Source organism: Lactuca virosa, chromosome 9, assembly GCF_052849685.1.
Source record: "Lactuca virosa cultivar CGN04683 chromosome 9, Lactuca_virosa_CGN04683_v6, whole genome shotgun sequence".
Taxonomy (NCBI): domain Eukaryota; kingdom Viridiplantae; phylum Streptophyta; class Magnoliopsida; order Asterales; family Asteraceae; genus Lactuca; species Lactuca virosa.
In genome coordinates, this window is record NC_136434.1 from 215,749,681 (window position 1) to 215,775,167 (window position 25,487).

A 25,487-nucleotide genomic window follows, 5' to 3' on the forward strand; every position below is an offset into this window, starting at 1 on the left:
TTGAGATGTGATATAGACCATGAGATAAGGGTGAGAGGTGGACGATGTGAGAAGCCTTTTTCCCAAACGATGGCCCCGTCATTCAGCAGAGTATGGATGGCAACCACAGACTATTCTAGACAGTCCAGTGGAACACTAGTAGGCTCGCAACCTGTAGGTGTTGTGAACGATGTGTTCACCCGGTGTACTCTAAACCCTGGCGATCATGCAGACTTGGTGCCTAAACCTTGGCGATCATGCAGACTTTGTGCCAAAACCCTGGCGACTATGCGGACTTAGTGCCTGTTGTATAAATCCTGGCGACTATGCAGACTTAGTGCTAAACCCTAGCGACTATGCGGACTTAGTGCCTGTTGTATAAACCCTGGCGACTATGCAGACTTAGTGCCTAAACCCTGGTGACGATGGGCTTCGTTCCGATTCCTTAGGATGATCCTTAGGAATGAATGAACGAGGAATAGTTGATTCTTAGGGTAGATCCTTAAGAGTAAAGAAGATAATGGGGATGGGTAATTGGGTTAACTATTTGATGATTAAACATAATAATTATATTATTGTGGGTTGAAAACCCTATGTACTCACCAGGTTTCCCAACCTGACCCACTCAAGCTTAATTTTATCACAGGTGTCGATATGAAGCTACTTTACACTGAGAGATTTAAAAGAGATGTAGATCACTAGTGTAAATGAATGTAAGTTCTGTTTATGCTTATGTTTCTGTATTGACGATGACATGCCAAACGCTTTAAAAATGAATAAAAATACATTTCTTCATAAATGCTTTGATAATGTCCATATCATGTTTTTCTGGGAACAAATTCCACAACATTTTTATTAAAAGAGATACTCTGATTTTTATAAAGCATAAACAAAATCGGTCTTTTCTGGCCGTGAAAATGGGGATGTGATAGATAACCAGTCTATTCCGATGATTGCATCAAAAATTCTAATGGTTATGGGCATTAAGTCAACATGTAACACGTGATTATTCAGGGTAAGAAGGTAGTTGGTGAGTATTTCTATGGTGCTTTCTATTTGACCATTAGCTACTTCTACTGTGTAAGCTTCATTACTTTTGCATGGTTCATGATCTATCATTTTTCTAAACTTGTGGGAAATAAAGGTCCTATCAACACCAGTGTCAAATAATATTGAAGCATAAATATTGTTGATAGGAAGCGTATCAGTAACCATAGTTGGTTCCTGGCGTGCATCTCCCGCACCTATCATAAATGCCCTCCCTTTTAACACCCTGAGTCTTTAGCTTAGTGCAGTCTTTCTTGAAGTGACCTGGTTGGTTGCATTCAAAGCAGGCCTGACTTCCTCCTGTGGCAGTAATTGGGGTTGTGTTTTTCGAGGCTTTCCTGCAAAACTTAGTGGTGTGCCCCTTAAGGTTGTAGTTGTTGCAGATCAGGCAATTTCCAACATGATGTAAGTTGCACTTGGGGCAGCGAGGTAGAGTTCCAAAGTAAGGTTTGGCTGGTGTGGAAGTGGTTGTGACTGCATCGTATACTGTTACAGGTTCTGGATTAGGCTTACGATGCTTGAAGTTACATTTCGGATTTCCATGGAACTTCCTCTTTGTACTCCCAATTAGGTTCTTCTCTTTTGGTGGGTCCATGGTGCCTCGACGGATGCATTGCTCAGTCAACTGATAGGCCAGTTTCTTAGCACTATCAAAAGTGGATGGTCTGGATGAAGTAACCATACCTTGGACCGATGATGCTAGTCCCCAAATGTATCTTTCCGTCTTCTTATCTTTTGAGGGCACCATTCATGGGCATAGGTTAGCAAGGTTATTGAATCGGGAGGTGTAGGCAGCTATCTCAGATCCTTGCATGGTCAGATTCCAAAGCTCCTGTTCCAAGGCTTGGATTTCCTGTCGGGGGCAGTATTGTTTGATCATCATCTGCTTCAGTGGTTCCCAACCTATGGCATAGGCTTCAGTTATTCGCTTAGACTTGGCATGGTTATTCCACCAACTTAAGGCGGAGTCCATCAGTGTACAGGTAGCATACTTGACCCTTCAGTCATTGGGACAAGAACTGATGTGAAAAACATCTTCAGTCTTTTCTATCCAATGGGATAGGCCAACAGCTCCTTCTGTGTAGTAGAAGGATTTGTTGGGTTTTGAGTACTATAACACTCCTATGGTGCACATACAACCCTAATAGCTTTGGATCTAAGTTTTCTCTAGTTATACATGCAACAAAAATTTCCAAAGCTTAAAGCCTGCAACTATCATACAATTTGACATATAAATCATAAAAGTAAGTTAGAAGATTACCTCTTTGTTGTAGCTTGTAGGAATTGATCTTTCAAGAGCCTAGCACCTCAAGTGTAATGCCTCAAATGGAATTATAACAAACCAAGAATGAGAGGAGGACTTTGAGAGAGAGGTTTGGAGACACAAAATCGTTTATGGCTTCTAGGAACACACATAGTGCACGATTTTGGCTTTAGAGGAATACATATATAGTGTAGAATTCCAAGAGTCATAAGCAAACCCTAATTATTACACTTAGGCTTATGATCCATAATTCATATGGACTAATATTTCATGGACTTTCACATAATCTTAGTCCATCATGGATCAATGGCCCAAACCATATGTATCACTGATTTACACAATCAGCCCCATTTATTTAATTAGTCTCTTTTGATCACTAAATTAATTCCAAATTAATTATTGATCAATAGTAATTAAACAATATTATTTCTCAATTAATATATTATACTTATAATATATTAATAAATCACAAATAACCTCTTTCTCAAATATCCATCCTATCAAATTGTTCCAGAGTGTTACAACCCAAATGGACCATGTTGTATCGGGTCAAGTACATACCAATTATAGTTATGGGCTTAGACACATAATCCAACAGTATCCCACTTGGATAAGTCTACTAAATATAATTGAAAGTACGACTTCAAACTCTGATTGGCAATCGTAGCTCTCAAAAAGACCGTTGACGAACTCTGATCTAATTAGTAACGCATCCATAAGATAAGGGATCATATACTCCTCCATTCTAGATATCATATAAACTAAGACATGGATCATAATCATTCTCTCTGTTCATGTGTTGTTTCCCGATTTTCGATTTTTGACGACCGACTAATTGAACAAATCAAATCAGTCCAGGCTTGGCCAAGCACTTAGGGTTGTCATCACTAAATCATCGAGGGGCCCACAGGTATCGCTTTTATCCTACATTGGGTAAAAGGAATGGATAAACTTCGATCCATATGCTTGCTCTATTTACTCATCAAATCACACACAATAATACGTTTTATAACACCGAGTTACCGGTGCGTTTACATATCATCAATGTGCAACCGACTTGTAAAATACAACTCACATGTCTTGGTTTCAAGAATATAAGATATTATCGTCTCATGATCACTCATGATAAAATCCATGAAGTGATTCAAATGAGCGTGGGTTGAATCCAATACTCAAATCTTATTACAGGAATACTCATGAATACTGCAGCAAACTTGTGCTATGTCTAAACACCTTTAGACAATCTACAGACCCATTCATGACAGTCTCGCTTCAATACCTACTTCCAAAGTATGATTGACTGGGGATAGTTTCAATAACCTAGTTATTCGGGAAGTCAAAACATGCAAATTTAAACACAAGAATAATCGAATCCAATATGGTCTCAACCTTTTGAATATAAATAAAACACCTTTTATTTAATCACCATATTGATTACACATTATTCATTGTATAATGTTTCGATTTATCAACTTTATACTTGAATTAAAACAATAGTTATCCCATGCTCCAAGCATGCACACTATGTTTACCTATGGTACTTTCTTTGTGAAATAGATCAGTTGAATACATTTTTCAATGAAACTCATTTCACAACTCCAAATCTTTATCACAAGTGTAGGAGTGCCAAGTTCTTGCCACTATTAGAATGTGTTAGGTTCTAACCTTTATGCAGTGATCCTTTTGTAATTTCAAAGCCACAAAGACTTGGACAATGAAATTACAAAGTATTCCACTGGAGATTGATAACAAAACAATTTCATGGAAGCGAAGTCTCAAATTCAAAGCACATTTCTTTGAACATCCTTCTTGCATAAAAGTTTCTAACCTACACATAGATTCTTAATATCCAACTCCCATTATGGAAACATTTTCCATATTTGCCATATGACAAATCGTTATTAATAGAATCTTGTCTATTCATAATAATGTCGATATGGTCCATCCATTACTATACTTCCAACTGCCCACAAGTGACCAATCCTTAGCGAACCTTGGATTGTCCTTAACAGTTGTTTAACCACTTTAGTCATATCAGGTTCTAATCCTTTTTCCCTCTTAATTCCCTAGGCATTTGGAAAATTAGAACACATTAATATTATAGCATATGCAATCGATCCTATATCCGAAGCATATGGGACACGATTCATAATGTCTTACATAAAGACATGATACTTGACCAGTCTTTTGCTATAATATTTCCATATATAGAATTTCCTTATGTTGAACTATTCCAACATAACATTCATATGTATCCTTGACTAAATTTGATTAAAATCTCACAATCTAAGCTTTTAGATTTGAAATGAAGTATAAGTTCCTCTCCCTTAATTATAGCAAAACAACTTTTCAAACCCTGCAACTTTGCGAACTGAAACCTTTGTTTTCTATAATTAACATTGCTAACTCGCAACACTTCCCATAATAATTATGCTCCCACTAGCATAATAATTATTATCTTACTAGCATAATACTTATGCTCCCACTAGCTTTAACATGTACCCAGAAATAAGCTGGACTTCTAGAAATCAATACTTGTTGACTTTCTTACCAAAGTTCAGATTTCTGATACAAGATGCTTCGATAAGAGTTTATCTAGGCTTATCATACACCTTTCCTTAGATAGCTCACATGTGTGTCTAACCAATTTCAGAACTTACATCAATAAGTTCCGAATGTTCAGACTATTTGCCATTTCTCACAATTCGAACTATGAAGAGGGATGTCGTAATCATAATCGAATTTGAGAATGCAAATATCACAAATGTTATCTCCTTAAAATCTACTTAGTGAAAATGTTTTCTCACAATCATTTTCATGAAGCGGAGAGAAACCTTTGTCACTTAGATTAATGGTGTATGTGTTCCTATCCATGTGAATTTGTCATAACCATAATCACAAGACAAGGTTAGTGACAAATCCAAACTCATATGGACTGAACTTGTTCAATCTTAATTTCTTGCCACCTGGTAGCACAAAGGCCTACCATTGCTTCCAGGTTGTTATGCAAACAATTGAGCACTCATAGAACTCCCATGCATATTCAACTTTAACTGGAATGGGCACATAAACAGGAATATGTCAACACGATAGGTTATAAACCTTAAGTCGTGTGCTAGCGATTAACAATAGGTTTTATTCTTGATTAGTTCTTGAAACTATTCAAGATCTTTAAGACTCCCACTGTCCTCTTGACATATAAGATTCTCTTGTCAAGAAAGATTCCTTGACAAAAAATATTCAAGAGTTAGTGCGGATTCTTATTAAGAATAACATTTCACACAATTGGTCTTAGTTGGTCTTTGTTTTATCCAAAACATCACAACTACCAATTTCAAATGTGCTATAAACCTACTTAAGATATGTCACGCAAGTTAAAATCTTGGAGTATAACTCTAAGACTTGATATTGGAACGAAGTATGACTCACCTTAATTGATTTAACCATTTCAACAATTCCCGATTCCTCTTCTTAGTCATACAAATGCACTAAGGTGTCCTTAGAGGATCAATTGTGATATGGTTTTCATAATCATTAAGATGATCATAAAACATGATACTAAAGTATTCTCCTTTCCTTTAAGATTGGAGAAACTTTTAAACTTTCTGCATGTTTGATTCTTTTTATTCGTTCTACTATACATTGAAACTTTTTCAATGATTCAGAATCACACTTAATCTTGTAAGCATAACCATATTTACCAAACTTTTTGTAAATCATAATGAATAGTCTTATTGTTCTTTGTCGTGGACCTGACTAGTGCACAATGATGTGTACTAGATCCCTTAGTCCTTCACTTGAATCACATATACATGTGAACAAGGAATTAGTCTTAATTTGCCACGGAAAAAAGTTCTCATTCATCACACAATACAAGTTGCATGATTCCAAGTTTCTGTCCAATTGAAACTTTGGTGATGAGAATCTTTCCTTATTTGGTAAATTATCACACTACCACAAACGATAGAATCAAATCCATTTTATTGCTAAAGAATAGATACATACAAACATCAATATTCACAAATGCCATTGTAAGGAAATAAAGTAAGGTCAAATCAAAAACTTTTGTTATTTATACAATGCGGAAAACATATCCTTATAATGCAATTACAAATGAAAACTATGTCACTACATATTTCTAAGAAATCTATCATAACTCTTAAGTAGCAGCTCAAAAATCTGATCATCGAACCATGCGATCGAAATCCATCCCTTCGTGATCAGACTCGGCCCGCTCTTTCTTTAAGCTTCCTTTCTTTTCTTCGATCCTACAAAACATCAGAATGTAATCTCATCACATCATGTATTAAGAATCTTCAAATAGGAACTTAATAGAGTTAGATAACGGACTTACCTGAAGCAGAGTCAAACATTTTAACTTTACCATCCTTGTGGTCCTTCAGGTAGATATGGAAGCTTCGCAACCAATGCCCCTTCTCTTGGCAATAGAAACAAATGGACTCTCTCGGAATGGTACACAGGACAATCATAGACTTAGCCTTTCTCTTGGTCAAACGGTTTGATTTCTAGGAACATCATCTTCAGGAGGAAAACTTTTTCCGTAAGATTCGGGATGACCATAGTTGTCAGAACTAGACATCTATAAGGGAGAAATTCAGGTTTAGTTGATTTGAGTCCTTAATATAACACCCAAATGAAATATTAAGGCTAGGACCCAACACAATAATTTACAATTCGGAAGAGGGATGTTGTAATCCAATTGCAAATTATTTGAAGGTAGGTAAATGACGATTTACCAATTTCCACCATGAAAAACGAAAATGAATTTTTTTTTTGTTTTAAATGAATTGAAATTCCTAGATTCTTTGAGATTCATTGAACATTTTCAATGGCATGTTTAATCTTGATTATGTCCTTCAAGTTTGTGATTGGGATGCCGAGGATCACAAACAAGGTGTGAATAACCATGCAAATTAGTTTGGTACACTTAATGTTACAAATCACCTAATCAATGTGCCGGGTAACCACACACGCTCCATTGATCCATAATTAACATCAAGCTACCCTTTGCCACACATTGTCAGTCCTAAATTAGTGTGTCGGTTAACCACATACGCTCCACTAATGACTTAACAAGGTGCAAAGTGCATTTTCATGGGTTAGCACCAAATTCACATTTTTCCTAAGTAACTAAGATTGGGAATTTATAAGTGTTTAGTTACTTGGTATTTTCATTATACTTTTAATGAGAATTAATGACATATCCTACCCGTTCGGCTAACGACCATCCACCAGTCAAGGAAGCGGTGGGTGAGAGTGGACACTAATTAAACCACCATTTTATAGGCAGTAACCTTATACCCCCTTATAGACCGGCTTCGTGAATGAGGCCTACTAACGGTAAGACTGACTTTTTAATTATACATATATAATATATTAAACTTTTAATTTTATATAGTATAAGGGTGTATTTTAAACTTTTAAAATACTTGTTGGTTTAATCTATTAATAAATTATACTCCTAATTTAATTAAACTCAAACTATATGATTATGGATTTAATAATACTCTTTTAATTAAACATTTAATTAACTATTAATAAACTCCATAAGAATTAATTGAACTATTCAAAACACATCAAGATGCTAAATCAAATTAAAACTATTTAATTAATTTTATGTTATGAACCCATGAGTTACATTTTGAAAACTTTTCAAATTACTAGGGTTTCTATGAATTCAATGTTTCTTAATTGAGATTTTTTTAACTTTTAAAACTTGAGGGCAATTTTTGTAATTCTTGAAAAAACTTTTGAACTTCATAACTTAAGGAGTTAATTTGGTTTATGAAGATGAGAAATTTCAAGTTCCGTAACTTATGGAACTCTTGAAAAACATTAAGATCAGTTTATTTGTAACCCCTTTAAAAAACTTTTGAGTTCCAAATTTGATGACAAAATTTGTAACTCTTGAAAAACCTTTGAGTTCCAAACTTGATGACAAGTTTTGTAACTCCAATAACATTTAGATCAAATTATAAACTTATAAAATAACCTTCTTTATATTTTACCAATTTGATCATAATACAATTCTTGTAGTAAGATAATTTCAAATAAAAAATTAAAAATAATTAGCTTTATCATATAAACTAGTAATTATCTTAAAATTTGACAATTTATCTTTTAATTGAATGAGAATAATCATTACCATATCAGAAAAACAGATTTTATGATACAAAACAGTTTGTGGTAATGATTCTAATCCAATTGAGGCCAAAAAAACCCGAAAAACTGCCAACAGATGATCCAACTCGTCGAGTCGGATAATGGACCTGACGAGTTCATCACTTATAAGCATGGACTCGAAGAGTTCATGTATGGACTCGTCGACTCCTCCTTCCAGACTGCAGTTTTTCAACTTTTCCCACTTTGAAAAATTAACTATGCATCTATATAACAGAAAACTACCCATGGCTCTGATACCACTGTTGGGTTTTGAGTACTATAACACTCCTATGGTGCACATACAACCCTAATAGCTTTGGATCTAAGTTTTCTCTAGTTGTACATGCAACAAAAATTTCCAAAGCTTGAAGCCTACAACTAGCATACAATTTGACATATAAATCATAAAAGTAAGTTAGAAGATTACTTCTTTGTTGTAGCTTTTAGGAATCGGTCTTTCAAGAGCCTAGCACCTCAAGTGTGATGCCTCAAATGGAATTATAACAAACCAAGAACGAGAGGAGGACTTTGAGAGAGAGGTTTGGAGACATAAAATTGTTTATGGCTTCTAGGAACACACATAGTGCACACTTTTGGCTTTAGAGGAATACATATATAGTGTAGAATTCCAAGAGTCATAAGCAAACCCTAATTCTTACACTTAGGCTTATGATCCATAGTTCATATGGACTAATATTTCATGGACTTTCACATAAGCTTAGTCCATCATGGATCAATAGCCCATACCATATGTATCACTGATTTACACAATCAGTCCCGGTTTATTTAATTAGTCTCTTTTGATCACTAAATTAATTCCAAATTAATTCTTGATCAATACTAATTAAATAATGTTATTTCTCAATTAATATATTATACTTATAATATATTAATAAATCACAAATAACCTCTTTCTCAAATATCCATCCTATCAAATTGTTCCATAGTGTTACAACCCAAATGGACCATGCTGTATCGGGTCAAGTACATACCAATTATAGTTATGGGCTTAGGCACATAATGCAACGGGATTGAGGTTTACAACCCATGAATTATTTGTAAGAGAAGTGCCTAGGGTTGTTTTGGTGAGTTATTGGAGTTCCACTTCCGCTATTCCTAGTGTTTTCGTTTCGGGTTGCCTCGTATGCTGCCAAGGCTGTATCAATTCCTTGTGCAAGCATGTTTTTCATTATGTTGGGGTCCATTTGGAAAGTTTGGTTTACATTTGTTACTTCTGGGGCTCCTCCCTGGTTTGGAGTTTCCGCTGATGTTTGAGTTAGCATCGGGGCTTTCTTTCGGTTGCCTCGGGGAGTTGGCAGTGGACGAACTCGTGGTTCCTTTCGTTGAGGCTATGTCCTAATATGATAGATAGGTAAGTTGAGTTGTTTTTAAACCATGTAGTTATAATAAGCATGTGTGTATTTTGTATTCATTCAATTTGTTTTTCTCCTGAAATCATATAGATTTTAAGTCATAAGATGAAAGTTTTACCTGATATAGAGTTTTGTACTCTTTTCAAAAGATCTATTACAAACCAGGCAGTGATAAACACTTGCAAAATAAAAGTTATTCCTCAAAATTTCTAACCCTATCATAGGGCACAAGCCTCCCTAGATACAATACTTACCTCCCAAAGTGGGTCATCACATAAAGGACAAAATCCTCGAACTGGTCCATGATGTAGCGTCGCTCCTGAGCGGAGACAACCGACTGATGTCGTTCCACAACAAGATCTGATAGTTTCATTTTATTACTTCTTTTCTCAGTTTATTTTTAGTTCATTCCATCTCATTTTAGTCAATATTTATGCATATTTTCCCTTTTTGTTATTTTTCACCTTTATCGGGTACTTTCTAGTCTTTCGAGCTTAATTGCAGGATTTACCGAAGACTATTCGTCATTGGAGGTATGGAAGGAGTGCGGGACTTTTGGAGGCTTGCAGTTTGCTTGTGGACTTGAAGTGGTGCGATTGGGCTTGGTGTCAACGTGAACAAGAAAGCAAGTTGGACTTAATTTTTGGACAAGAATGATGACAAGGTGAAGAGAATTCGAGCTATAGAAGATTAAAGGAACATTGGAGCATCTTGGAAGAGTTTGGAAAGCATAATTGGGCTATTAAGAACTTGCACAAATGGGTTGGACCATGGATGAGAAGAGTAATCTAGAAGTGCCAATTAAATGGGCCAAACGCCCATTCAGCAGAATCCACGCGGTCCGCATGGATTTACAAATGGTCTGCGTGGATCGCACTGTGAAGGACCCGAATTTTAGCCTTTTGCCTCTATTTGGGGAAAGTTGGTGAGTTACTTTTAAGCATTTTTTTCATCCGGATTTGAGGACCTTTTGACTGAGTTTTGGAGGAAGAAAAGGGGGGATTTTTGGGAGAAACACACACATTTTACTCTCTAAGAAGATTCGAAGATTTGTGGATTTCTTTCATATTTCATCTTGAACAATCTTTGGTATCTCTAATCTCTCTTGGTTTTCTTTAATCTTAGCCATGCTAGGCTAGATTTACCATTGGTTGACTTGGATGTAATTTCTTGAATGTTTTGGTTATTTTGAAGAACTCCATGAACTTGTGTTGAATATGTATGATTATATTTTCTATGAAGACTTCCTTCATATTTATATATCTCTAGTCATGAATATTGATATGTGAATGTTATTTTTGTTGGTTAAATTCTTGGCTAAGTAATGTATCTTCAATTTAACAAGCAACAATTAGTTTAAATGTTTGTTTTCATTTCATTTAGACTAAGAAAATATTTTCTCCATAATGGTAATGAAAGCAATAGATTAGACTTTGGATTTGGTGACTCTTAAAACCTAATGCTAATTGATTTTCACAAAATTACATGCTTCATTAGTTTTGTGACTTTAATTTAGGAAATTTGCTATGAGCTTCTCTAGTCATTTTAATACAAAAGAAGAGTTGAGGCAAGTTATGCTTATAAATTGTTATAGCTAAGTTAGATTATAAACACAAGTATTGCACATTGGTATTCTCATGATTATTTAACCAAATGTTCAAGTAATGGAAGTCCAATGTCAACCATATTTCTCTTATTAATTTTACATCAAACTTTGCTTTTGTTGAATTGTGTTTTTTAAATATTAGTGTAATTCTAGTTTTTCTTTTAAGCATCTCAAAAGATCAAAATTCCCCAATTTTATTTTATTTTAGTTTTACAAGTGTTTGTACAACAAGATTATCATAGAATTATAAAATTGAACTAATCTTCGTGGATACGATCCCTTTACCACTATACACTATTTTAGTGTGTAATACTTAGGGTATTTATTTTGTTGGCCTCGATAACCACCAAGCTCGCTCTCCAAGATCTGAATCCTGGAATCATGTGCTCTAACCTGAGCACTCAAGGCATTCACTATATTGTGATCAGCACAGGAGCGGTGATATAATGTCTGGATCGCATCTAAATCCTCCTTCTTCTCTTCTTCGAGCGTCTCGACTCGGTTCCCGAGGGAAGTAGATCCTGAATCTATCATGAAGTGCTCCAAGGATCTGACCCTATCCTCAGACGGGGTATCAGATCATTCTCAAGGCTACCCTTGAGTGGTGCTCATGAAGATTCACCAACCTCGAATCGTGGTGGAAAATCAGTAATGTCCCTCCTACAAAGGAGGTCTGTGAGCCAAGATGGCTCACTGGGTAGAGTCTGTTTCCGTAATTGACCACTAGTGGTTCGGGAAACATGGGCAGCTAGGTCCAGGTGGTAAACAGGGGATATACTCGGCCCCGGGGTCCTCATTATCCAAGGGCCCTTGTCGCGAAGAAGGTAAGGCTAGTAGTGGGGTCTAGGCGGTGAGACTGGTGGGGTAGGAACGGTGGGTTCCTCCTCACAGAGATCCCCATCGTCCACTATAGGACCATCATCCATGATCTCGTGGGCATCCTGCAATATGCCCTCATCATTAGACTATTCCTCCTCAGGATCATCCTACTCGGGATCCTCCACCTCAAAGTTAGCTGGAGCATCCTAGGGAAAGTATGGACCCCCAGCTAGGTTTTAGTGGATCCTCCTACAGATCATCGAGGTCTACAATCTGCATCCAAGCAGGCTGGTCGTCTAGTAAATCTGTTATCTACATAAAAAGGGTTTCATGTGTGTTAGTAAAATTTTAAATGTATAAGTATTTAAAATTTCATAAGTGTTTTAAGGTTGATACAAAGGCTCTAAGGTACTAGGTATATGCATCAGATCTTGTGAACATTCTTCAATTTATACAACTCTCAACTGTTGTAGTCTGTCAAACTCCGTGTTCAAGGTTGGTTGTGCACCGGCTCGACCATAAATAACATAGGCGTGCGTTCCAGATTTATTTGTGGTATGGCTTATGTACGGTACTAACCTTCAATTTAGGCGCCTGACCTAAAGGACTGAGTTGGTAGTTTTAGTTGAAGGGATGTTTAGAATTTTTATTAAGTGTTCTCATCGCGGGTCAGAGTATATATAAACTCTTATATATTATGGTCGGTAGGGTTTTAGTATTATTAATTTTTGTTTTGTACTTCCCAACTACTGAGCATAGATAGGGGCTAGACATGAAGCACCGGAGGGTATGATCATTTTGGCAATTAAGCTATTTTGAATCCAGCAACCCAAGCGGCACTTCAAACCAGATTCCCCGTACGGTAAGTAGTCGAGAAGTAGTTTTATTATTAATAATACTTTTATTAGAAGCTAGTTGCTATATTTGTATTCCTTTTTCAAGGATACGAGTTCTCTATAGCCAATTTAGCTCTGATAACAATCTATCACACCCCCCGCCGAGGCGGCAGAACATGTCGGGTTGTGCGACTAAGTTCATGGATCACAGAAAAATTGAATATATAGCACAAGTAAAACAATAAACAAAATAGCATTTGTACTCCATCTTTATGTTTGAATACCGGGTTCTTACAGATAACAATTATAATACATGAATTGCCATAAAGTTAGGCTTAACAGAACAAAAAGTAACTATTTAAAGTGCCTATAATCCATGTTTTCCGGTGTCTGAATATGCTTGAAATTCACTAATTCCCTGAGAATACATGTAGTTTGAAAGTCAACACAAGGTTGGTGAGAGTCACTGGTTTTCTGCTAACCGCAGTACAATACTTTAAAAAGTTCAAAAAGTATTTGTCTTTGTAAGCATAACCATACTTAAAAATAGTTTGAAAAATAACCAAGTCCATGGTTTATGAAAAGTGAGAGTTTTTATTAATGTTTATAGTGAGTCCTATAACTGAGCTATGTGACTGAGTGTACCCCCCTACAATGCTTCATTGGGCATAGCAGTAATGATTGTAGACACTTATCACCTGCTTCGATTGATCGGTCGAGGCTGTAGCAAGCAAATGTAGGTGGGATGTCAACCTGATGTGTATAAAAATGTACTTGTTTTAGTCCTACTTTTAAGATGTAATTTTAACACACAAAGGCAGTGAACCTGTCTATTAGTGATATAGTTGAATAAGTAGGGTATCGAACACAGGGAACGGAAAATTAAACTAATAACTAGAATTAACTAAGCAAGTAAATTAAGTAAAAGGTTTTCTCTAATTTTGCAAGACTAGAAACTTTGACAAACTATTTAACACACAATAACTAACAGCTAAAACAAGTAAAAACCAACTAAATTCAGTAATCAAAAGGGTTTCTGTTTAGGTTTGATTCATTTACTCCTATGGTTAATTTTATGTCAATGCAACGGATTAATTGTTATTGGTTACCGACTAAGGTGATTAGATTCACATTCGCTATTACCAATCCTTAGAAAATAAATTAATTTAAGCAGTGATCAAGTGATTAAACTAATAAATTCCCTAGTTTAATTATTCGGATTAAATAAGACTTGTAATTGGTTAATCAAATTAATAATTCAATTAACCTCTTGTTGATGGTTTATCACACAAGCTCACACATTAATTTACCCATTCTCTAGTTAATCCTAGTTTCACATTCACTATTCCTAGGCATATAACAATGTTTTCACATAAATCATATGAGGTAAGCAATTAAGAGATGTTCATGCAGCTTAATTACTTGGCAATTAACAGAAAATAGTTATGGTTAATGCATAAGGGTCTTTAACAAGCTTAATTTAACAAAGTTCACCAAATAAAAATCAATCCAAACATAAATTAATCCATAGGAGCAAACTTATCTACCCTAAACAGAAACTAACGAAATTAGTTCATAATTACAGCAGATAAATACCTAAAAACGAATTCAATCAGACCAGCCATAGTTTTATTCAAAGATAAAGTGAAAAAGTAAACTTATATTGCCTTAATCTTCTTAGAATTGAGAATTAGGGTTCTTCACGATTTCCAGAGCTCCAGATGTATTCTTGGTCGCAAGGTAACTCCACCAGGATTCTCTAAACAACCTCAATTCGGGAAGGTGACTTCTATTTATAATATTCGGAAAACAGGGTCTACTCGTCGAGTAGATAACCGACTCGCCGAGTCCCCTTTATAGAATCCGTATGCGGCAAGGTCTTTACGTATTGCTTCGCGAACCTTCGTGGATACTCGGCGAGTAGACGTCCCTACTCGCCGAGTAGCTTCAGGATTTGACTCTTTTCTTCATTCTTCAGTTCCCGAGCTTCCGATCGCCTCTCCTGCTTCCTTTCACTTCCGAGCATATCTTTTGGACTGAAAATACAATTTGAACACTATTAAGTATCTTTTGTCCATAATATGCAAATAATTAGCTAATAAATAATAAAAATCTATACTAAATATATAGCTAAATATACACATATCAAAATACCCCACACTTGACTTTTGCTTGCCCCCAAGCAAAACAGAATTTTAGCATGCTTATATTACATAAGACAATCCCAATCAAACCCAGCCATTATGTCAAGACTGCAACGTATGCATTTGTGTCTAATTTTTTCCTAAGGACCCCCCTTAATTCTAAATACTAACAATCCTCATAAACATTCGCCCACTTCTTTTGAACAATGCTCATTTTATGCATCCCTCCGAATCCATCCTTAGAGAACCTCCTAACCTCAAGGTATTTTTGGTTGAGCAACCCAAGCATACATAAACTAGACAATTACAACTTTTTGATACCACTATGGAGCTATTTTTGGAATTCTTCACTCTTTGATAACTTGATCTTTATTTCTTTGAATTCACCAACTTTTGGTTTTTGATATCTTCCACTTTTAACCTTTGATCTTTTGATCTTCACTTTAATTGCTCCAAAATTCTTCAAACTTTTCTTGTAATTCTCTCTCTTTTTTTTTCACACGCAACTCACTTTTTTTTTCACTCAAACCCTACATGCTTACGCAAGGGCGCTCAACTTCAACCTTTATTGATTAAAGATAAAAAATTTCCTGGATACATTTCTGGTACACGATGCTAAACTTATTGCATCCCTCAAACTAAGCGAGGTTGTGTTTTTGTCCCATGATTTCACTAGAATAAAGGAGGCCACAAATGCATTATAACGTATATAGGCTCAACTAAACATTTGGGTCTTTATGCAATCATCAAACATAATATTGGCATGATTCCTAATTGCTTTTACCAATATTTTCTAAATTAATCCTAGCAATTTTTATTTATGCAAAAATTTCAAAATTTTAACTAAAATTATGTAACCAACCCCCTACCCCACACTTAATTTATGCAATGTCCCCATTGCATACTATGCATGATAAAGAACAATAAAATAAAGAGGGAATTGGAACAAACTCCCCTGGGATAGTAGTGGCGAGGTTGATCTTCTTCATGTTAAGCTCCATCTTCAATTGACTTTAGACATGGGAACAGCTCATCCATGCCTTGGGTGTCATTCGTCTCGTGTGGTACAGCTCCAAATATGCAGGAAAATGGCCTCAAAAATCTTTAGGAATGAATCTTCAAAGAGTAGGAGTAAGGCCCTTATCGAATGCAGTCAAGTTGTAAGTCTTGAGAAGGGAATGTTAAGTGACTCGTCGAGTATATATGACAACTCGGTGAGCAGAAGTGTTTCTGGCAGAAAAGTCGTAGTTTTGCAAAGGGACTCGTCGAGTCCAAGTTATGCACTCGGCGAGTACGTCGCTGAACGGAAAAATAAAGCTTCTGCTTCGAATCCGTTTATGTTGTGGTTTGTAATGGTAATTTCAGTATTCCTTCTTCATTTTCTTCAATAAATGACACTCTTTTAACCCTCTTTACTAACGGACTCGACCTTAAACTCAAAACTTGAACATTCTCATCTAGAACCGACCCTTACTTTAGCCTTGATATTGAGACTCTTGCATGCATCCTAGCTTCAATCTGAAAAGATAAGACAAACACAAGTGATAATAAACAAATTCCTACTTTGACCTCCTAAAAAGTTCCAAACCCACAAAAGAAATAAAAATAGTTTTCAAACATCCAAATTAAAAACAAAACAAAACATCAATCTTCTTCCTCTTCTTCATTTCCTCCAACTCCACTTCCACCAGCTTGGTTTCTTCTCTGATTTACCCTCTCCTCCCAACTCGGAACGTAGGGATATCCGGACCCGGGCCTAGGCACAATGTTCATTTGTTCAAATAAATAAACAAATGATTCGTTATGTTAGTTCATGCTTCGTCCAAGGTCGTCTGGGTACCTTCTCAATTCCATGTTGTACCAGTCCATTGGTAGCTCATCATCCACCGGAATGACCGGTGGGTCTTCACGGACGTGTTCCCTTCTTTGCCTTACCCTCCTTCCTGGCTCCTCGGGCTCCAATACCGTATCCGCATCTGGGATTCGAAAATGTCCCCCCCCCCATAGTCTCCAACGATCCTTGCCCTCCTATATAAAGTGGTGCTAAAGGGAGGAGAAGGGTTCATTGGCAATGCTCTTGCTGCCCCTTGGTCCAAAATTCCATACGACCTAGCCAACTTTGTGACAAACATACCACCATTGATTTTTGAAGTGATCCGCTCCTTAACCGCTCCCTCTGCCAAATATTTTGCCAAGCAATATGACAAATTGCAGAAAACATTGGGAGTGATAATGCTCCACATATAGAAAATATCAAGAGTGGGCACCTTATCATCATCCTTTCGCATATTAATAATGCTTGCGATAAGACGATGAATCAGGCGATGAATTGGGGAACGGATACTCCCCTCTTGAGCAGACGATGGAATGTAAACCCGGTTGGCAATTGTGTTCCACCAAGTGGATGCAACCACCTCTTCGGGCAAGTCTTTGTGACACTGCTCCAGGAATGCTTCAAAGTTTTCGGACATGATCACATTTTGATCATAAATTCCCAATCTCCATGTGAGCTCCGCGATACTGCACTGGCGCAACTCCCCTCCAAGACAGAAAGTGATAATGCTTGGACTATAATAATCACTACCACCTCGGAAGGAGATGGTAGAAAAGAATTCCCAGCACAGTTCTTGGTAAACTGGCTCTTGAATCTTGAACAATCGACTCCAGCCATCACAAACAATTGTCACCCCATCATTTTGGAAAGACTTGACCAAATAAGGTGTCAACTCTTCCTCCAACCTAGTTTGACCCATCCAATACAAGTCGATTGCGTTGGGGACATATATTTCCTTTTGTCTGAGTGTTTCCAGTTTGTTTTTCGCGCGGGCGAGTGAAGATTTGGAGGTTATTCGTGGAAAAGTTAACCATGGGAGGTCCCCATAGCCGCCTCCCCTTGAACTTTGTCCCCTCCTAGACATATTTCATGCAAAACCAAACCAAGAAAACCACAAACAAAACACAGAGAAATTAAAAACATCAAAATTCTGGGCATCTGCAGCCTGGACTCGCCGAGTCCACAAACCGACTCGGCGAGCAGGATGAACTACGCGAGTCCATTCCAAATCGGGCGAAATGAACCGTCCAAATGTAAAAATTAATGCAGGGGTTTGTCTCGGTATGTCTATCAAGCATAAATGTGCAAGAAATTACAACTAAAACAACCTAATTCGTCCTAAAAATTAAAACCCTAGATTTGGAGTAAACCCCAAACCCGAGTTCTCCCTAGATTACAACCATAAAACTGTCCAAGATATGATTTTTAACAAGAATTAGTAGAAAAAACGTTACCTTTTTGGTTGAGGATGCAAGATCTAGCAAGAATTGAAGATGAAAGCTTGAGAGGAAAAGAATGCTCGACGAGCGGCTGGTGGCTGCAAATGATCTTGTGTTTACCAATTAGGGTTAAAACCCTTTATTTACAAAATGTGAAAAAATAATTATTTTTTCGGGTAAATACGTGGACTCGCCGAGTAGATACGTGAATCCGCGATTTTTCGTGATTTTCAAAATGGACTCGCCCAGCAGATATATGGACTCGACGAGTTTTTCGTTCTGTTTGACAAAAATTTGAGTTCTTAAGTTTTATGCCACCAACCCCACACTTGAGCATTGCTTGCCCTCAAGTAATCATTTTAAGCACAGAATAAGATTGATAAAAGCAGATTCTAACAAAAATGAAAGTAAAATGAAAAAGAAAAGTAAAAGAAAGCAAACTCTAAACTCGGGTTGCCTCCCGGAAGCGCTTCTTTTTAAGGAGTCATTAGCTGGACTCCTTCCTGCTTTACGTTTCTGTAATTTCTTCCAAGTGTAGCCCTTCTTCAAGTCCTTCATGTTTTGGAATTCCCTCTTCATATTTCTTTACTCTATGACCATTAACTTTGAAACGGATCCCATCCTTTGATATAAGCTCAATTGCTCCATGTGGAAAAACTTGTTTTACCACAAAAGGATCATCCCACCGTGTCTTCAACTTGCCCGGAAAAAGCTTTAACCTCGAATTGAAAAGTAACACCTTTTGTCCTTCATGAAAATCTTTATTACCCTTTAGTCTTTTGTCATGCCAATTCTTGGTCTTTTCTTTGTATATCAAGGAACTAGTGTAGGCCTCATTTGTAAGTTCTTCAAGGGCAATCATTTGCATCAACCAGTTGGTACGAAGTTCAGCCAAATCAAAATTGCACACCTTTAAAGCCCAAAAAGCTTTATGCTCTATTTCAACCGATAAGTGACAATTCTTTCCATAAACTAGCCTATATGGTGTAGTACTAATAGGTGTTTTGAAAGCCGTTCGAAAGGCCCAAAGTGCATCATCTAGTTTATCCGACCATTCCTTTCGATTGTCTCCAACCGATCTCTCCAAAATCCTTTTCAATGCCCTATTTGTCACTTCAGTTTGTCCACTAGTTTGTGGATGATAGGATGTGGAGAACCTATGATGCACCCCATATCTTTTTAACACTTTGGCTAATTGATCATTTGCAAAGTGAGTGCCCCGGTCACTAATAAGAGCTTTAGGAACTTCAAATCTTGAGAATAGCTTTTTCAAAAATCGCACCACAACCCGAGCATCATTTGTGGGTAATGCTTGTGCCTCCGCCCACTTAGATATGTAGTCGACCGCCACCAAGATATATTTATTCCCTTTTGACGTTGGGAAAGGTCCCATAAAATCAATTCCCCAAACATCAAATATTTCACAACAAGGATATTATGTTGGGGCATTTCATTTCGGGATGATATGTTCCCCGCTCGCTGGCATGAATCACATTCCTTGACATATTGAGCAGCGTCTTTGAAAATTGTGGGCCAATAAAACCCAATATCAAAAATATTTTTAGCTGTGTAATGTGCTCCATGATGTCCACCAGCAGGCCCGCTATGGCAATGTTCCAAGATTTCCCGACTCTCTTTCCCGAATACACATCTTCTTATCATTCCGTCTGGCAACTTCGAAAAAGGTATGGCTCGTCCCAAAAGTAGTACTTGATTTCTGAGAAGAATTTCTTCTTTTCTTGGCGGGATAAATCTTTTGGAATATATTCAGTAGCTAAGTAATTAGCTATATCCGCAAACCATGGCACCTCTCCTGCTATTACTAAAACATACTCATCGGGAAAATCGTCTCCAATATTGTCTTCTTCTAACTCCTCCAAATGCAGGTTTTCCAATCTTGACAAATGGTCGGCAGCTACGTTTTCCATTCCCTTTTTATCTTTTATTTCAATATCAAATTCTTGTAAAAGTAAGACCCAACGTATCAATCGGGGCTTAGCATCTTGTTTAGTAAAAAGATACTTTAGGGCAGAATGGTCGGTAAAAACTATGGTCTTAGATAATACCAAATAAGGGCGGAACTTATCAAAAGTGTATACCACTGCTAGCAGCTCCTTCTCGGTAGTAGTGTAGTTCTCTTGAGTTGGGTTCAAAGTTTTGCTTGCATAATAAATAGGTTGAAAATGTTTATCAACCCTTTTCCCTAAAACAGCACCCACAGCATAATCACTCGCATCACACATCAGCTCGAAAGGAAGATTCCAATTTGGTGCTATCATTATAGGAGTGGTGGTCAATCTTTCCTTTAATAAATGAAATGCCTCATGACATTCTTTAGAGAAATCGAACGGAGAATCCTTCAAGAGTAGTTGTGTCAAAGGCCTAGTGATCTTCGAGAAGTCCTTAATGAAGCGATGATAAAATCCCGCATGTCCAAGAAAACTCCTCACCCCTTTTACATTTGTTGGAGGGGGTAACTTAGCTATGGTGTCCACTTTTGCTCTATCCACTTCTATTCCCTTCCTTGAAACTTTGTGGCCCAACACAATTCCTTCTTTCACCATGAAGTGGCACTTTTTCCCAATTAAGGACAAGGTTGGTCTTCTCACATCTAGCTAGCATCAAATCTAAATTAGATAAGCAATCTTCAAAGGATGACCCAAAAACCGAGAAGTCATCCATAAAGACCTCCATGAATTTCTCGATCATGTCATGAAAGATGGCCATCATGCACCTTTGAAATGTAGCTGTTGCATTGCATAATCCAAAAGGCATGCGCCTATATGCGAATGTTCCACTTGGGAAAGTAAAAGTGGTCTTCTCTTGATCTTGTGGGTCTATTGGAATTTGAAAATACCCCGAAAAGCCATCGAGAAAACAATAATATAGATGACCGGAAAGCCTTTCTAGCATTTGATCGATAAATGGCAACGGGAAGTGATCCTTACATGTAACATCATTTAGTTTTTTGTAGTCGATGCAAACGCGTCACCCGGTTACTGTTCTTGTTGGAATTAATTCGTTGTCTTCATTAGTAACCACCGTCATTCCTCCCTTCTTTGGTACCACTTGCACCGGACTTACCCATGGGCTGTCGGAGATCGAATAAATGATACCCGCATCTAATAATTTAACCACTTCCTTTTTGACAACTTCTTGCATATTTGGGATAAGTCTTCTTTGGCGTTGAACTACTAGTTTGGCTCCTTCTTCTAAGTTAATCTTGTGAGAACAATAGGCCGGACTAATTCCCTTGATGTCGGTTATCTTCCATGCTATAGCACCTTGCCTTTTCCGTAGTACACCCACGAGACTTTCCTTTTCATGTTTGGCCAAATCAGCGGCTATAATTACCAGTTTTTGTTGGCCATCTTCAAGAAATGCATACTCTAAGTGATCTGGTAGTGGTTTGAGTTCAGTTTTTGTGTTCTGAATGCTGAACACGTCGAGTCCAGTGAGGGGACTCGTCGAGTCCTGGGCAAAATCCGTGACAAATCGAGTTTCTTCGAATGGACTCGTCGAGTCGGTCGTGGCTAATCGGCGAGTCAAGTGTTCTGCACTTCTGATTAGATCATTGTATTCATCTTTCTCGAGTAGTCTCTCTATTTCCAGCAGGTCTCTTTCAGCATCAAACTCTTCTCCAAGGGGAATGGTGGACTTGTTTGGCTCATCTACATTCCATTCCTCCATTAGTTCTTCCAACATATCAACCGAAAATGTTGTGTCATCACTATTCCTTGGATGTTTCATGGATTGATCAACCCCAAAAGTAACACATTCGTCTCCTACTCGAAGAGTAAGTTTGGAATCTCGCATGTCAACTATGGCACTCGCGGTGTTTAAGAAAGGCCTTCCAAGTATGATCAGGACTTGAGGATCCGCTTCCATATATAATACTATGAAGTTTGCGGGAAACACGATCTTATCGACCTTCACCAATAAATCTTTGCATATTCCTCTCGGGAATGTGACCGTTTTATTCGCTAGGTGAATTGCCATTCGAATTGGCCTTGGCTCCGGAAGATGTAGTTTCTTGAAGAATGAGTATGGCATGAGATTTACACTTGCCCCCGAATCAGCTAGTGCATAAATGGTAGCTAAGTTTCCGAATTGACAAGGCAATGTTAAGCTTCCCGGGTCACCCTTTTTCTTAGGTAGTTTGTTCAACATGGCAGCTGAACAGTTCTCGTTTAGGACTACTTTCTTCACCTCTTCCATCTTCCTTCTATTAGTTAGAAGTTCCTTGAGGAATTTGGCATATTTAGGCATTTGTGCAACCGCCTCTATGAATTGCATATTGATTTGAAGAGCCTTTATGTGTTCCAGAAACTTCTGGTAGTCAACATCATTCTTTTCTTGTCTAGCTCGAGCTGGAAATGGTAGTGGAGGCTGATATGGCTTGACATGAGGTTTGTTTTCCGGTTCAGGTGGGGGACTCATCGAGTCCATAACGTCGACTCGGCGAGTCGGATCGGGAATTTGTAATTCTTCATGTTCTGCTTCTTCCTCTTGAACCAGCTTAGGAGCTTCTTGCTGAATAGGGGCCAGATGAGTTATAATCTTCCCACTCCTAGTTGTCACGATATTTATATGTGCATCTTTTGGGTTACTTTTGGTATTACTAGGAAGTCCACCCGATCGTCTCTCGTTCACTTGTTGTGCAAGTTGGCCCAGTAGTTTTTCTATGTTGAGAATGGATGATTGTTGATTCCTAAGCAGAGCTTGTTGATCTTTCATCATAATTTGGTGTTCTCTCAACATATTTTGTTGATCTTTGAGTGCAGCATCGGTACCATTATGTCTTTTCTCGGACGCGGCTAAGAATCTTGTAAGCATGTCTTCCAAATCTGATTTCTTTTCATACACCGACTCCTCCTTTTGATAAAAGCCTCTATCTTTTTGCTTATATTTCTCCTCCCTTGTATTTTTGTACTCATCATATGGTAGCCATTCTTTCTTGGGTTTTCGCCAGTTGTCATCATACCTCTCACCACTTGAATATCACACTTGTACTTTCCGGTTCCCGTTTTCATCAAGGTCACAATCTTTAGTAAGGTGGGGCCCTCTACAATTTTCACATCCCACTCTAATGGCATGGATGGATTGGTCCATCTTAGTCATTCTTCGGTCCATGCTTTCCAATTTTGCCATCATTGCCGCCATGTCATCGGTAATAGAATTCACCGCCCCTCGAGTTAAGTCATTCCTTGGGTTGTGATATTCTCTAGAGTGCTTAGAGAATTCTTCAAGTAGGGCTTTTATCACTGGGGGTGCTTTCTTTGTGAGTGGTCCTTGCGAATCAAGGAGTTGCCTAGTTGTCACATTTACTCCATCATAGAAAATGGAGACTTCTTGTTGGTTGTTTAGATCGTGATGTGGGAAATTCCTTAGTAAGCCTTTGTACCTTTCCCATGCCTCATATAGTGACTCTCCAGCTTGTTGCTCAAAGTTTGCTATGGCCTTCTTCAACATAGCTATTTTTTAGGGAGTGAAAAATTGGTCTATAAATTCTTCTTTCATTTTAGTAAAAGTAGTGATGGATCCGGGAGGGAGTGATTTCAGCCAATCTTTCGCGGCTCCCTTGAATGCGACAGGTAGCATACGAAGCAAGATAGTATCGCGAGCCACATTAGGGACATTGAAGTAGTCGGCTATGTCATTGACCTCGTCAATATGCTTGTATGCGTCTTCATGATCCTTCCCGTAGAATGGAATCTCCTTAAGTTGAGCAAGTATGTGGCCTTTAAGTTCAAAGGTGGCAGTTGCGGGATTTGCGGGTTGCATGAGTCCCGGGCCGGTGTCGTCACGCATCCTTTTCTTCCATTCACCCATGGGAACTTCATCGATGTTAGCCATGGGGTTAGCTAGTTCGCCTTCTAAATCGCTTCCTTCTTCAGATTCGGTTTCTTCCCTTTCGGAGTCGTACTCGGTCTCTTCCTTCTTCGGGTCTTCGTCTGCTATTGAAGAGAAGCTGGATTCCCCCTCTTTCTTGCTCTTTTTCTTACTAAAAACAGACTTGAGATTCTTTAAAGGCGAATTCTTCGATGTTGCGGTTTCACCTATGGTTTTGCCTTTGTTTTTCTTCAAAGTTGCTTTCGGGTCTTCAAGTGGTGGAATCAAAGGTGTACCTCCTCCTCTGGTCATAAACGAACTGCAAACAAAACAGAAAACACGCGTAAAAAGAACAAAAATAAACTAAAAACGAAGCTATGTATTCAGCGATGGACTCGTCGAGTAGCTTCGACTGCACTCGGCGAGTTCAAGCCTAAAATAGAACAAAATTAAACAAAAACTCTAAAAACAGAAAAACTTAACACTTAACCTAATAACTAAATTACTAAAGTAGTAACTTTGTGCAAGGTGGATCTCACATAAAGGATTGATAATACTAGAAATTAGATTTAATTTTTGAACCGTTCCCCGGCAACGGCGCCGAAAACTTGATGTGTATAAAAATGCATTGGTTTTATTCTTACTTTAAAGATGTAATTTTAACACACAAAGGCAGTGAACCTGTCTATTAGTGATATAGTTGAATAAGTAGGGTATCGAACACAGGGAACGGAAAATTAAACTAATAACTAGAATTAACTAAGCAAATAAATTGAGTAAAAGGTTTTCTCTAGTTTTGCAAGACTAGAAACTTTGACAAACTATTTAACACGCAATAACTAACAGCTAAAACAAGTAAAAACCAACTAAATTCAGTAATCAAAAGGGTTTCTGTTTAGGTTTGATTCATTTACTCCTATGGTTAATTTTATGTCAATGCAACAGATTAATTGTTATTGGTTACCGACTAAGGTGATTAGATTCACATTCGCTATTACCAATCCTTAGAAAATAAATTAATTTAAGCAGTGATCAAGTGATTAAACTAATAAATTCCCTAGTTTAATTATTCGATTAAATAAGACTTGTAATTGGTTAATCAAATTACTAATTCAATTAACCTCTTGTTGG

General features: G+C 37.5%; 1 protein-coding gene and 1 non-coding gene across 2 annotated transcripts; one reads left to right on the forward strand and one right to left on the reverse strand.

The window, feature by feature from the left end:
* Positions 1–20,182: 20,182 nt before the first annotated feature.
* On the reverse strand, positions 20,183–23,996 carry LOC145140291 (uncharacterized). Its single transcript, XM_079073827.1, has 4 exons — positions 23,929–23,996; positions 21,525–23,517; positions 21,213–21,467; positions 20,183–21,139 (listed from the first exon to the last, which is right to left on the reverse strand). Exons 1-4 carry the CDS (start codon positions 23,994–23,996, stop codon positions 20,183–20,185), a joined length of 3,273 nt encoding a protein of 1,090 aa, XP_078929953.1.
* LOC145141476 (small nucleolar RNA R71) lies at positions 23,890–23,996 on the forward strand. The gene has a single exon (XR_013722685.1). It is a non-coding gene; the product is annotated as a small nucleolar RNA R71 (small nucleolar RNA).
* Positions 23,997–25,487: the final 1,491 nt, after the last annotated feature.

What these genes read in the sequence shown, in the direction of transcription:
- LOC145140291 (XM_079073827.1), bottom strand. Translation starts at nt 23,996, where the DNA reads ATGTTGAAGAAGGCCATAGCAAACTTTGAGCAACAAGCTGGAGAGTCA. An exon ending in CTATATGAGGCATGGGAAAG is followed by an intron (nt 23,518 to 23,928) that starts GTACAAAGGCTT and finishes GTGATATTCAAG; the next exon opens with TGGTGAGAGGTATGATGACA. An exon ending in TGATCGAGAAATTCATGGAG is followed by an intron (nt 21,140 to 21,212) that starts GTCTTTATGGAT and finishes ATTTGATGCTAG; the next exon opens with CTAGATGTGAGAAGACCAAC.